Below are 16362 nucleotides of genomic sequence, written 5' to 3'. Positions count from 1 at the left end.
ATATAGAGATGAATGGAGAGGACCAATACAACTACATAATACATTAGTGAAAGTGGTCAAAGAAAGTCTATATTGTTGTATTTGCCATGTATAGCAACTTCAGGAATATTCTCAAAGTAATACATATCTCTTCCTGACTCCATTTATTAAACATGCAAGAATTAAAAACACTTTATCAGGCCGGGCGCGGTGGCTCACGCCTGTAATCCTAGCACTCTGGGAGGCCGAGGTGGGCGGATCGTTTGAGCTCAGGAGTTCGAGACCAGCCTGAGCAAGAGCGAGACCCCATCTCTACTAAAAATAGAAAGAAATTATATGGACAGCTAAAAATATATATAGAAAAAATTAGCCGGGCATGGTGGTGCATGCCTGTAGTCCCAGCTACTCGGGAGGCTGAGGCAGTAGGATCGCTTGAGCCCAGGAGTTTGAGGTTGCTGTGAGCTAGGCTGACGCCACGGCACTCACTCTAGCCTGGGCAACAGAGTGAGACTCTGTCTCAAAAAAAAAAAAAAAAAAAAAACACTTTATCACAATTTTTCAGGAAGATATTAAGTAAATGTATGACGGCTAAATAGGAAAAGCAAATAAATAGCCTTTGAGAACACCAAGTTCAATGACCCATTCATTTTGAGTTAGTAAATAAGACAAGTAGGATGGAGGCAGGAGAATCATTACCTTCTAGATGCTTTTCTTACTTTCCTCCTCCTCTGCAGCCATGCTTTCACTTCAGGGGTGGATTCTGGAGTAGGCTTCGTGTGATCAATAGTGTAGATATCCTTTCCTTGTTTCCAAAGCTGATACCTGTCTGGCTGAAATTTCCTCACAAAGATATCCATTGAAATTTTCACCATGTCTTTCCTGCAAGTACACTGAAACACAATGGGGTTGCAGGGCATTAAACATTTTGCTAGCGATTATCAAGTCACACGGGCTTGGCACTGGAACATACCATATTCACCATATGTGAATCTTTAGTCACTACATAATTGAGGATAATCGTTTACATTATCAAACATTCTGTGAATGATAAACCCAATGTCTTCTGAATGGCGGTGAGAACCTATGTATTCACATTTATAAATGGGAAAATAAAATGTGAAAATGCTTTGTACACCTCACAGGGAATGATGTACAAAGAAGAACTAAAGGGAAAGAGCAAGTACTTGGAAGCTTGCCTGAAAGACGATTACCCTCCCATCACAAGCACATGTCAATGAGCTGAGCACTGAAAGGTCTGCAAAGCTGAAAACCTGGGTTGTCAACAAATACAAGAACTCAATGAATGTGTGATTAGAATAATTCAACTAATGAGTTGAGATAAATTTACTCTGAGATATATTTTAAGTATATTTAGATTTATAAACAAATAAACTCTCACAAGGTAACCAAAAATTAGGAGCAAATGAACAGCCTCTTCTATTAATAAATCATGTCCATATAACATTCAACACCATCAACAACAACATAACTACATCCACTGGAGAAAAGGTACAAGGTTAAGTTGGAATGCTGGAGGACCCCTGACTCCCCCATCAGTATTTATTGTTAGAGCAAATAGTTGTCCTTGGTTAAAGAATTATGTGTACAGTTCATTCTTTGGGGTTTCCAGGGGACCCTTACCTAATTCTGTCTAAAAAATAGACAGTTACAAAATTTTTCTAAGATAAACATGCTAAGCCCTAAGTTAGAAACAGACCTAGCTGAGCATACAAATTAAAGATAAAATGTATACAGTGAGAACACTGAGTCTGTGTACTACTCTAATCTACTTCTTCTAAACACAGAGACACGTGGTCAGGAGTGAAGCAGGAATAGCCTTGAAGTCTAGGATAGTTCCAGCTGCACGTTATCTGCTGGGCAGGCATTTTAATCAGCTTCTCCGCCAAGGACCCAAACCGAGCTTCTACCTTGCAAAAAAGCTCAAGGCGATGGCCAGCAGAAAAGAAGAAACATTGCTTTACAAACATCCTCTGACAGTGCCTTCATTGTTGGAAGCAGCTTCTATTCTGTGAAATAACATGTCCACAGATTCCTTCAAGGCAAAGCCCTGCAAAATCCCTGAAACCTTTCACGTCTCTTAGCCTATTTCCCCACAGTGGGAAGCTAAAAAAAAAAAGATTTTTTTGATCCACTATGAACTTGATTCTCATGAATGCATAGTTATCAGTTACACCTTATAAAACAAGTTTCCTAGAAAGACTTCACACAGGTTTAATTAGGTCTAGGCCAATACTATGCATCAGGGTAGATACCATTTAAATGGTGGTACATAAATAGTGTAAAAGGGCCGGGCGCGGTGGCTCACGCCTGCAATCCTAGCACTCTGGGAGGCCAAAGCGGGAGGATCACTCAAGGTCAGGAGTTCAAGACCAGCCTGAGCAAGAGCGAGAACCCGTCCCTACTAAAAAAATAGAAAGAAATTATCTGGACAACTAAAAATATGTAGAAAAAATTACCTGGGCATGATGGCACATGCCTGTAGTCCCAGCTACTTGGGAGGCTGAGGCAGAAGGATTGCTTGAGCCCAGGAGTTTGAGATTGCTGTGGGCTAGGCTGATGCCACAGCATTCTAGCCCGGGCAAAAAGAGTGACACTCTGTCTCCAAAATAAATAAATAGTGTAAAAGATTTAACTGATATACCTTGACAATCCCTAACACACCTGGACACAGATTGGTTAACTTAGCAGCCTTGACACAGTAAGATTCTCAGTATCTGGGTGACATAATTATCACCTACAATAATTAATTCCATAGTTTTAATAATCTCCAGTTCCAAACTCCCTTCATAGAGTTCAAATCTGAATGGGCATTACATTCAAAATAACTAAAACTAGCTACTTCAACTGCAAATAACATTCTGCCACTCTCAATGATACCACAATTCTTCCATTGTTTAACATTCGTCATCTATACGTTTTCTAGTCCATCCCTACTCTTCCACCCCTAGAAATTCAGCCTGTCACTATTTACAATTAATTCTTCCTCCAGAATGTCTCCTTCATCAATTCCTTCTGCCGGCATCCTTCTAGCTTCACTGCCAGACCTTGAATCCTAGCATAACAGAGCTAAGTAACTCCACTGCCTGTAGTCTCTCCTAGCATAAATCCATTTTTATAACTGTTACTTTAATCTCCCTCAAATATCTTGCAATCTTTCATTCTGAGTTCAATAAGGTGTAATCCTCCTGTTCTGCCTTTAGAATAGAGCCTAAACTCATGAACCTAGCATTGAAGAGTTCCAAGATTTAACTCCACCCGTGAGATTTTCAGGTTTCTCTTCCACTGCAAGTCAATGTGAATATTCCTCTTCAACTCATGTCACAGGAGCCCAAATGCACTACATGCTTCATTACCTCTGTACTTTTTGCTTGTACCACAACAACCTCATGCACACCCATCTGCTACCCAAAGAAAATTCATCCTCAACTCCAAATGTAAATTGTACCAACTGTTCTTCTGAACCCAATATTATTTATCTATACTACTGCATTCTGTTATTAGTTATGTATAGTGAGAGTTCTAAGTTATATTGCTATAATTAGCTTGTCTTGGGAAGACGGAAAATGAGGATTCTGAGAAATTGAAAGATGTTTTGGTTTAAGATGCAATCTTCTGTCCAAAAGGACAAAAATAATAACTTCGACTCATCACCACAGACTTTCTTATTTTCTTGCAGTATTACTAATTCTGCTTCCTGAAGAAAAATAAAATAGTGATGCTTCTGCCTTTAATGAGCTAATTTAGGTCTGAGCATGATTACAGTTGTAAGATCCCTAGGAGAGATGGGCTGGTGAGGTGCTGAACATTATTTTTGAGGAAAATGTCTTGGGAAAAAAAAACAAAAAACTTTGAATTAATGTTCATCTTGTTTGCTCTAACGGTGCTATGAAACCTAATTTGTGTACATGTGGATTCCACATTTTTAATAAGCTCAAAACTCAGTAGAGACCAACAGCAGGCGAGCCAAAGTCAAACGGGAGTGTGCTCGAATACTGGGCCAATAGAGTAGCTGGACGATCTTTTGCTAAATAGATTAGTAGGCAGGTGACTCATGGATCCAATCAACCAACTCAGCAGAAGCCAGGAATACAGACGTGGTTATCCAGGAGAGCTCTGTGTAGTGCCTAAAAGACTGGATGCAAACACCAAATTCAACACGGACTACCTGTATATCTTTGAGCAACTCATTTAACCTTTCTATGCCTCAATTCCCCCAACCAGAAAAACTGGGAGTAACAATGGTAACTATCTTTATGGGGCTGGCATAAGGACTAAACGTTTTGTACTTGTATTATAAAACACTGCTACAGAACAAAGATAACAATCTATTCTTAAAAAATAGGATATGCCTTATATACCTTGCTTTACAGTAGTCTGACCACAAGAACATAGAGATTCCTAGTGTTATTATATTTTGCTGTACTAAAACAGTTGAAGGAACAAAGAAAGTAAGAATCAGAATGCTGTGGCTGACAAAGTGGCCTGAGGGTCAAGGATTAGCGTATGGTGGTTTTGCAAAATAAAAAGGAAGAGCAATTCCTTAACTCATAGGAAATCCTGGGGGATTCAGAGATACTATAAGAGGACTCAGCACTTTCAGGGGCAAGACAGGTGTAGTGCACATCCAGTTCCTGTCTGGCGCATATGTTGAAACCAGACTCAACTCCTTGGCTTCCCATCTTGAATATATCATAAAGGAAAGAGAACAAATGTTCAAAATTTAAAGGGAATTGCTCACTCTCTTAGAAATTCTAATTGCCCAACAATTATGAAAAGAACCCAATGAATTAGACTTATTGAACAGGACATACAGGAAGAGCCAACGATGAATATTCTTAAACATTTAAAAATGTCCAAATGAAATGCATATTGTTGTCTTCTGGCAAGGCATGAGTAGTTGGTGTGTCTTTAAATTTATCCTAACTCATCCTATCCTTTAAACCTAAGATACTATCCTTTGGAATAACCAATATATTAAAGTCATTAAATATGCAATGTCTGATTTAGAATCAAAAGTGTAGTTTATTTATATCTCAAATAAGAAGCAGCACAATTACTCAAAGTATGCGCCTAAACCACTGACACAGTTTTGTCATCTTAACGGTTGCTTATTTATACCAGCAGCGAAAAAGCCAGGAGAGCGAGTGGTGATGAAGTCGTGAAAGGCGTTTTCCACAGCTTGTTTACAATTGAATATTCTCCCTCGAAAGAAGTGGTCTAAAGTCTGGAAAAAGTGGTAATCAGTTGGCACAAGGTCTGGTGAATACAGTGAATGACAGAGAGTTTCCAAGTCCAGCCTCTGTAGTTTGAGCAGCATTGTTTGTATAACATGTGGTCAAGCATTGTCTTACAAGAAAATTGACCTGTCTCTATTGACCAATCTCAGCCGCTTGATCACAAGCATCCTCATCATTTCATCCAACTGGTTGCAGTAGATCTGCTGTAATTGATTGACCAGGTTTCATGAAGATGTAGTGGATAATACCAGCACTGGACCACCAAACAGACACCATTAGCTTTTTTTGATGAATATTTGTTTTTGGACTGTGTTTTGGCACTTCATCTTTACCCAACCATTGTGCCAAACGCTTGCGACTGTCAAAAAGAATCCATTCTTCATCACACATAACGAAACAGTATAGAAATGGTTCACCTTGATGTTTAACAGCAAAGAAAGGCAAGCTTCGAAATGATTTCTCTTCAGACATTCGTTTAATTTATGTGGAATCCATCAATCCAGCTTCTTTACCTTGTCAGTTTGTTTCAAATGGTCCAATACTGTTGGACTGGTAACATCAAACCTTGCTGCTAATTCACGCGTAGGTTGAGATGGATTCGCATCTACTACAGCTTTCAGCTCATCATTATCCACCTTGGTCTCAGGTCACCCATGTGGCTTATTTTGAAGATTAAAATCACCAGAATTGAACTTCTGAAACCACAGATGTACGTCCTTCCCAAACACTTCATTGATATTTTGAGTTGTTTTTGATTTATCCCTGGTTTCACAAAAATTGTTCTAAAAAAATTTGAAAGATAATCACAAGCCAAATCGTGTGTTTGAAAGACTGAGGATGTACCTTCACAATAAAAATAAAACTAGAAGTGTCAAAGTGAAATGTCAGAGATAGCAACTGTCAAACGTAGTACTTAAGGAAATCGGACATTTCATAATTAGCAACCTAATAACTATATTTAACAATAAAAATGACTCAGACTAAAAAAAGGCCAAACAACATATTTATAGCAATTTTCTTAAGAAATTCAAATGAAGAACTGAAAACTTTGACATTAAGTGCCATATGTTTTTAATCAAATTCTACCCCTCCCCCCAAAATATTGTTGATCTTAAAGGTCATCAGATAATTATCTTCAATTGCTACATTAGAACAGAACTACAGTATGAAACAAGCATCTACTGTCTGTGCTATCCAACACACAGTAAAAGTACCTGACATCCCCCAGTATATATCCTATGAAAATATCAAACTATGTATACAAAATTTTTAAATGCCAAATGTTCAATGGAATTGCCCTTCACTAGCTTTGAGAACCTGCTTTATTTAGCTGAGACAATAAGAATTAAAAGAATGTGTTATTAACATAGTTACTATTCATAATTCAAAATTCATAATTATTCATTATTTCTACATTAATTAGTAACAAAGAGTGCTAAGTGTTAAGGCATCACAGCACTTCTTATTTAACCAAGAATGTGATTGATGGTGGTAACCAATTAGGGCCAAAATGAGTAACTAGGCCTAACGTGTGTGAGAGTGTGTGTGTACATTTTTTTTTTTTGAGACAGAGTCTCGCTCTGTTACCCCGGCTAGAGTGCAGTGGCATCATCTTAGCTCACAGCAACCTCAAACCCTGGGCTCAATCCATCCTCCTGCCTTAGCCTCCTGAGTAGCTGGGACTACAGGTGTGCACCACTAAGCCTGACTAATTTTTTTCTATTTTTAGTAGAGACGATGTCGCACTCTTGCTCAGGTCTTGAACTCCTGAGTTCAAGCAATCCTCATGCCTTGGCCTCCCAGAGTGCTACGATTACAGGCGTGAGACACCGCACCTGGCCCATACATACAATTTTATTCTAAATCATCAAACTATAGTCTCATAGTCACATAGATAATTTAGTAACGGGCAAGTTCAGATACTTTAGTGAAAATCAAACTAAACAGTGAGCCTTTATTGACCAGACTTTTGACCAACTAATCTACAATCTACTCATTACCCTTCCAAATTTGTGTCTCTTTCATTTCTTCCTGTTCTTTAATTTTTTTATCCATTTTCAACTTAGTCACTCCCAAATACTAACCGCTCTTCTGGTCCATTCTCAGAACATGTAGTTTGTCAGCATGAAAACATACTATGTTACTACTAACCTAAAAGTACTCTTGAATCTTCATCTTTACCTCACATCTACAAAAACATCCCCCTAATATAAAAGGAAGTTCCCACTGCATTATACCAAATTCAAATGAGAAAAAGGCCCAGCTCTTCTAGAGCCACCCCAAAACTCAAACTGAGTTTATAGGCTTCCAGGAATCCCAAGACTTTCTCTGCCATACTTATGCCTGGTTAATTCTCATTCTAAATAGAAGGAGGAAAAATATGTTGCCATATACACTCAAATTTATCAATTTATCAATTAACTTACAGATACACAGCCTAACTTAAAGGATTACCAATAGACATTAAATAAAAACAATTTTAGAAAATGGATGCGTCATGCAGGGCAAAGCAAATATATGCTGGCATGACATTCTATTATTACAAAGTCCAGAAGTATTGAGATGAATGAAACACCATAAATAGTATTGAAGAAATTTGTGTTCCTTAAACATCCAGGAGATAATTAATAATGAATATAAGTATTTAATGTACTGATTAACTAGAAATATGTAAACATATATAATTAACACTTACAACATTAATTTATTTCATCTATATACTTATAAAATGTTTGCTCATTCACACATGTACCCTCTTATACAATTTTGGAAGAAAATGATTATAATAATTTTAATTTAAAAGAATTATTTTAACACAAGAAACTGAATTTTAAAACTATAGATCTAATTTAGGCAAAAAAATAATATCTGAATAGCACTTTGGTTTCCTGGGTTGCATTTCATATATATTAGTCAAAGACAAATAATAAACATGAAAAGGAAACTACAGAATTACGTTTATACTGACTGAGCAGGGGGAAAAAAGAAATACAATTCTAAGATCAATATTAATCAACAAAGTCAGTATATAAAGAATGCAAAGGCCAGTTCCTTTTACGCTTATACCCATTAATGAAGCAAGGTCGGCAGAAGACCTAAATACCCTGTTCTCCCCTGGACTGGTCTACAGAGCTCAAAAAACCCTGACTTTCTCACAGTACACAATTCATTTGAAGATTCCTGAGAGTCCCAGAATAGGGGACCCCAAGAATATTTCTAAAATTCTGAGTTATATTCTTACAGACTTTAAGCAGAACATAGATTTTTTAAATTTCCCTAAAGGATAAAAAGATATTTCACATAGCAATAGTAAAAAAGTATGATTCCAGAACTAAATTTCTTATTCTAATTTTAAAAAAACCATTATTATGAGTTACTTCAGACACTTTGCCCTATCTGACTTTCCCATACCACTCTATTTTTAAACCATAAAAATACATACTATGTCTTATGGAGAAGTATATTCTAGGTGCCTATAGAATAAGAGGTCATTAAAAATATTTGTTACATAAACTTTTGTCAAAACATATGAGGAAACATAGAGAGGCTCAGAGGATTTACATTAATTATCCTGAGGTCATACCCCTAATAGGGAAAGCAGTCATTTCCAGATTCAAATCTAGCACTTCTATACTCTTACCCACTCTACTGTGGAAATTCCAAAACTATGTTCAATACATTTAAGATATTTTATAATATAAATGTGGGCCAAATTTTTCCATCTTGAATTTGTTTATCTATGACCCATAACCAAATTGAAATAGTAGCCAAGAACAAATGTCTGGGGCTCACTACGTTTGCTTTCTAGGCACAGGATCATGCCGTATTGATATGAGTTTAACCAGCCTAGCTAACAATGTTCCAAAATAAGTTTGCTCCTCTCCTCCTACTTCTGATAGGCTCAGATTAATTTCTGCAGGATATGTGCAGGCTTCTCAACGCCAGCATATGTCTCCCTTATAAAGTAAGGCAATTATAAAGCAATTTAAGGTATGGGACTAGAAACTCAATCTTTCTGACCCATGAGAACACTGCTCAAACAGACAAAGAAAAACTATGCAAAAAGAAAGAGAATTGATTCAAATAGTTTGCTCCAGGGGTCTCCAAAAGATTCTGTACAAATTATTTTTAGAATTCCTGCTTCTCACCACTTATCTGAGTATCTGATAGAAAGGTTGTGGAAGTTCAGAGTTATAGATATTAAACAATTTGCTCCTGCTGTGCCATAAAAGACACAGCATGAAATTGAACCATTTAGTATTCAGAGGTAGATGAAGATACTTTGTTCTGAATGCATGCACTCCATGTCACACATTATATGGATGACAAATTTGGGTAAGATTAGATAAAAAAAAAATAGGTCTCTGCAAACTCTTAGGGTTCTACATTTTTTATGAATATAAATATTTTTTATTAAAGTCAATGATATCATATATGAGAGCAGACAGAAATGGCATGGATATATACTGTTGTATATAATCCTTTTACTAAATGTTTTGATGAAAGTGTTCTGATACATTGACTTCCATGCTGTAGATGCTTTCAGATATTTCTTTTTAAATGACTAAGTGGACACAATTACAAGTTCATTCTGCACACAAAAGGAAACTTAGGAAGTAAAGCATCCACTTGAATCATCATAACTCATCGATGAGAAACTGAGACACAAAAACACCAAGTGACTTGCTGAATGTCACAAGGATGGTAACTGTGGAAAAGAAATGTTCGAGTGATGCAAGATTCAATATCCTACCCATTAGCCTCTCTGGGAATGTCAACTTCCTATTCACTGAGCAACCACTACGTACATAGGAACCTAATGAGTAACCCCGGGGCCTGAACACAGAACTTGCTCTCTTCAAGGTCTCACAATAGGATTCTGGCCGAATTGAATACCATCAGACTGGTGCTGGAGACATTCACCTTTTACCACTGAATCTGAGATAAAGGCAGCAAAACTCTTGCTTGGGAGAAACAAAAATAACTTAATACCTTTTGAAAAAATTCTAGGTTACTGTATTTTTAAATGCTATATGTCATATGGAATTTTGAACATGAGTCTAGGGAAAAATGAAAACTTGATTTATTTAGCAGTCATGTCATAAACACTATTCTGAATTCCATCTACTCTGCTTACATGTCACCTGCCTCCTGAAAACTCTCTGGTACCACTTCTAAAACAGGAAACAACCTAATGAAAGATAACTAGACCAAAAAATGAATGCTTTTAGGAGAAAGTATAATTTATTTTAGGGCTTTCTAGTGTTATCATCACAGTCAGAAATTAGACACTAAATAATAAAAGGAAAACAATTTTTTAGAAATAAAAATTTTAAAATTAAGTAATATCACATATTTTTTAGCCACACTTCTAAAGAAAAAACATGCAGCACTACTATAACTAAATAACTCAGCATCTCATGTCCACATGATCTAACAATCCCTGCCTTCTCACTCATGTGTGATATGTCTGGCACTATATTTACTCTGTTGTTAATTCCATAAAATGACTTAAAGTGGAAAAGAGACAGATATAATCAACTTGAATTAGAGAAAGACAAACAGAAGACAGAAAAACACACAATGGATTTTAAATATTCTTAAAATTTCTTTCCAGCCAAATTTAACACACTAACAATCAGGAAAAATATGGAGAAGTATTTATTGAAAGAAGATTCATTATTATTCTAAGAAATCAAAATGGGAAGAATGGGATTTAAATCAGTTTAAATCCAACAGGTATTCAACATGCAGAACTAACTTCCATGACTGCTACCATTAGTTGCTTGATTCCAGACTCAATAATAGCAAAACGAAGCTGCATTAACCAGTCTGTGACATATTCACAATAAATTATGCCAACAAATTGGCAACATATATACACACACTTAAAATATGTAACAATATTTTAAAATACAAATCATCTATGACCAGTAACACCACAACTGATGATGTTTTCCTAGGGAAATAATTTTTAATTAATATACCAACTTAAACAATGGTCAGTTCACCTATATTTATCAAAGATCTTAAAAGTGGGGCAGGAGGACCTTTTCTGGTACTCCTTTAAAAAATCAGGGTATAGACATGAAAACTGATTTTATGGAAGAATATTTAATGATATGCAAAGGCATTACCATTAGTGAAGAAAATAGGGCATACACATATGAGCATACATGCATGTGTACCTATGATAAACATACATACGTAAGAGATTGATTTTCTTATGGCTAATTTTGAGGGGTGGGTAGGAGACAAGGATGGTGGGTACAATAGAGCTGAGAGGCACTGGAAGGAGGTTGTTTGGGCTGAAGCCACATACTTGGAGTGGAAATATTAGCAAAAATTGCTCCATAAATAGAGGGATCAATCCCTTTCTTAAAGGATGTAAGGTTTCTCTCTTACGCTTTATCCCTCTGTATTTATTTCAAACCAAAAAAGTGTTTCGTTTCATATCACATTGTCCTTTTCCCGTCAGATCACTTACCACAATAAGCAATCATATTTTGTGTATTTTTAGTTAACAGCTGTTTCCACCTCCAGAATGTACATTCTGCAAGGACAGGGCTCAGGTCTGTTTACCACTGTACATCTGTCACCAGCACATGGTACATGCTCCATAAATATTAGGTGCCAATAATGTAAGAAATAATCTGACAAAATGAAAATTGAAATCTAATGTCAACTAACCATATTTGAATTATTTAATAACTTGCTTCATTTCTATTTATGTATGTTATGTTAAAATTGAATTACTTGATCATTGCATAGAATTCTGGATTAGAAGACCTTAAAGGACTGTAGTACAGAAGTAAATAGGGGAATTTTGCCTTAATTAATCAGAAGCAAGTCATAAGTACTAAGGAGTTTTTTCTTTGACTAGCAAATGACGTTCAGCTATAAACTACAATTCAGATTCCTAACTCTAAGTCTGCTCTTTAAAAATTGGTTGATTCAAATAAAATTAGAATAGTCATTGTTGTAAGGAAACGTTAACAAGCTCTGGACAAGAGAACTCCTTTACCTCCCCAAAGGCAAGTGGACCACTGATAAAATCTAGAAAGTGATTTATTGGGATCAGGTCTATTTTTACTCTACAGAATCTCATTAATCAGTCCAAATGTAAAAACAGGCTACATAATAAATGCAGTTTTAATGATCTACATTTCCTCATATTCACATGCACTTTTAATATATTTAAATCCAAACTGGAGTAAGCCCAGAAAGTAATCTTAAATATAGCCAATATCAGCCCCATGTTCTGCCAAGCAGTAAAGACCACTTTAAATCAATTTCATCCATCCATACTTCTGGTGCCAAAAAAAGCTCCACATTTGTACAACTTATACAATAATCACAGTAAAGATTATTCATCTATATGTGCAAAATGAAGTCATTACATGGCTGTAGTTTCACTGATTTCCTCAGATGTGCTGCCTATTACAATCCATCAACTGGCGTGAAATTTAGGAAAAAAAAAAAAAAAAAACCCAACAGGAATGGGCTGTCTTCACCAGTGAATAAATATAAGCTGTTGCAGCTATCCATTAAATCAAAATGCAAAAACCTTTCCTCAGGGGGTCTGGGAGACCAAATTAAAGGGGAGAAGAGGGCAGAGCATTGGTAAGGTTGAGGGTAGTTTTCATGAGCTTTGCTGAGAAGAGCAGGCATTCTGGGAGCTGGTGGGGGAGAAGAATAGTGATTTGTTTATAGCAATAAACAATTATCACATACCAGGTATGCTCATACTTCGCCTTTCACTTGGCCCAAGAACATAGGAAATGACCTGAATATGGTTTCCCAACTACTCCAATTCTGTTTGGGAAATCAATTCAGTCCACAAAATTATCATGCCTAATTCATATAATCTCTGGATCAGGACTATAAATGTCAAGGCTTTCCTTTACAGTGAAAAACCATGAAGCCTATCCCACCACAGGCTTTATTTCACCTCTCTATGAAATGTATACTGAAAAGAAATCTAACAGGAGGCCTAGCTCTTTAATCAAATATTAAACTACATCCGTCTTCAATTCAAATTTAATACTTGTGCCGGAGTAATAATGCCCACAGTAACAAGCTATGACAGAATTCATCCTACAAATATTTTGATGCCAAATACGTGCAAACGGTTGCAACTAAAATGACCAAGCTTCATAAAGAAGCTAGCTAACATGACAGAGGGCAGAAATCTGAAAAGTTTTCAACATTCACCATTGGTTAGGTTTTAGGGAACTTGACAGGGCTATTTTTTTTTTTTATTTACTATGCATTATTTAATCTTTTTTTTTTGAGACAGAGTCTCACTCTGTTGCCCAGGCCAGTGTGAGTGCCGTGGCGTCAGCCTAGCTCACAGCAACCTCAAACTCCTGGGCTCAAGTGATCCTCCTGCCTCAGCCTCCCGAGTAGCTGGGACTACAGGCATGCGCCACCATGCCCGGCTAATTTTTTCTATATATATATTTAGCTGTCTGTATAATTTCTTTCTATTTTTAGTAGAGATGGGGTCTCGCTCTTGCTCAGGCTGGTCTCGAACTCCTGAGCTCAAACGATCCGCCCACCTCGGCCTCCCAGAGTGCTAGGATTACAGGCGTGAGCCACCGGCCGCATTATTTAATCTTTAAAAAAAAAATTTCCTGCAACTGATGTGGATGATTTAAATTACTAAATTTTATTACATGATTCATTCCTAAAATTTCTCTTTATTAGGATGTTTTCTGATTAAAAAGAGCACCTCAATTCTCCTGCAAGCTCAGGCCACATAATTTAGATGAGGCTAAATTGGCCAAATATTCCATCCCAATGGCAACAGTGACTGGTTCAAAGATGGGTCAAGCTATGCCAATGGGTTCAACGGGGATTTGTTCCCCCCTTGATAGCCTAGAGAAGCTAACAGTTATCGCTGCCACAACATGGGGAACAAATGCCTGAGAAGGAAACCAACAGAGAAGACAGTGTGACAAGAGATGCTGGAGAGATTCTTGAAGATATATATCAAGGTTTCTTTCTACATCAGAAGGAGCTGAAAGGACACAGCTTTTGAAAGTATTTACCCTTAAAACCACCTTTGGACAGAATCAATCCACCTAATAGTTTCTAAGCATATGATATACTCAGAATTATTAAACCTCATTTATGAGCATGAGTTTTTAAATAAAAAAGTTCTCCACTGTTACTAGAAATGTATCTACAGTTCAAAGTGCAGCATAACAATTTGTATTTGACATATGAAAAAAAGATTTTATAATCAGAATGGGATGGAATGTGTTATCAGGTAAGAAGGTCATATAATGTGAGCCAGATATGGATATAAAAGTTGATTAACAAGATAATCAGTAATACTACATTATATATATATAAATCTATCAAAACAATACTATTTTACATTTCCCTTTTTACATGTGTTCAATTAACATGTTTAGAATATCAGGCCTTAAGGTAAACAGAAAAAATAACCCTATTTCTTAATCTGGAGGCTTGATTTTTATATGGCTGTTTTAACCAGTCAAGATTTCAAATGCCAATCAGAACATACAAAAAAGCCTTCAATAAGAAAAGTTTATACATGTGTAAATGCACTTCTGTCTCTATGGCACCAAGAAAGAAACATCAAAATAGCAATTAACAAATGAACTTACATATTCCAATAGCCCAGAACCAATGTAAAATTTTTAAACACTCAATCTAAAATATATTATTTTAAAAGTCCAATCTAAAATACCATCTCATTTTAATACTTAGATGTAAACAGTAATTCTAATAATAAAATGTCAAAAATCTCTACAACCACAGAGATATAAAATTACTAAGTGCCTAAAAATGCATAACATACATCAAAAGATAATATTAAGTTACTGGCAATGAACTACAAAGCTTATTAGAAACCTATTTTCAATGTAGAACCCTCACTTTTCTTTGGACTTGCTCTAGCAGTTCCAAAAAGGTAAACCTATAATTCAGAAGGACAGAAACTTTTTTTTAATACTCAACTACTTCCCTTTTACATTCTTTATGAACCCATAAATTATGTGCAAGTATTTTAATGGCAGCAGCAACATAGGAGAATCTTGTCAGTCACACACCAAAGGTCCTCTCTGAGAAGGCTTGGCTAAGCAGAATGAGAAATTCCTACAGTGCACATAGCAAGAGAAACTGTCTCACCAAGAGCAACCCAGAAAATACAGAAATGGTACTCCTGGTCTCCTTCATTCAACAGCAAGTTAGGATGGCATTGCTTCATTTATGTTTAGCCTCCTAAATCGGTAAGTAAAAGATGGAGAGATCTTACCTTAAATTCCAGTTATTTTCAAAAAAAATTTAAAACATAAAGGTATTAATAGATGATAATTTTTCAAAATGCAAGCAGATGATGACAGCAAACATCTACCACTTACTGTGTGCTTCCTATGTACCAGGCACAGCGATAAACATAAAGCATTTGATCCTTATCATTACAGGCATTATCTCATTTAATCTTCATACATCCCTATGAGAAACTGTTAACATCCCTACTTTACTAATGTTGGAAGAAAGAATCAACTGAAGGCCATGCATTAAGCAAGTGCTAGACTGAAGACCCTGTATCTTTTTGGCATCAATGTCCGTGCTGCTAAAAGCTAACAACACATTGAGAATACAGGATGGGAGTACTATTAATCAGTACCATCCTGGTCCTTCTGAAATCCCCATGTATGGAGCTGTCCCAGGACAAGAGGGTTCTGGTTTGGTTCTGATACTGAGAACACTTGCACAGATTAGAAGATAGAAGGAAGTAAAAAGAGATTTCAGCAGCAGCGTGCTAGAGAAGTATAGTGCCAGGCCAGCACTGAGAAACACGCAAGTGCAGGCCAAGCCCCTGACATTTCTGAACTCCAGGTAACAAGCCCTTCTGACTGCTCCATTCCTTCCCACAATTTTGCAACCTAAGTCCTATCACACACATCCCTCCTCAGGAACAACTGTACAGTCGTGTATATGTCTTTACGTGAACATGTTTTAATTTTATATATCTTCCGTTGTCAAGAGTCTGTTAAAATTTTTGGCCCATTTTCTCTTCAGATGTTTTAATCATCATATTCAAGTTCTTTATACATCCCAGACACCAGTCCCTATCAGATATATGTTT

The 16362-nt window shown here is 36.4% G+C and overlaps 1 protein-coding gene across 2 annotated transcripts in view; it reads right to left on the bottom strand.

The window, feature by feature from the left end:
- The window catches only part of KDM4C (lysine demethylase 4C), a 355559-nt gene that overhangs the window by 168438 nt on the left and 170759 nt on the right, over positions 1–16362 (bottom strand). For both annotated transcript variants that reach the window (XM_069476472.1, XM_069476471.1), the window contains one exon: positions 676–869. In XM_069476472.1, the coding sequence (XP_069332573.1) occupies positions 676–869 (194 nt within the window). The remainder of the gene's footprint in view (positions 1–675; positions 870–16362) is intronic.

The sequence above is a fragment of the Eulemur rufifrons genome, chromosome 7, assembly GCF_041146395.1.
Source record: "Eulemur rufifrons isolate Redbay chromosome 7, OSU_ERuf_1, whole genome shotgun sequence".
NCBI lineage: Eukaryota > Metazoa > Chordata > Mammalia > Primates > Lemuridae > Eulemur > Eulemur rufifrons.
The sequence above is the reverse complement of the archived record's forward strand: the minus strand, read 5'-3'. Positions and strand labels throughout refer to the sequence as shown.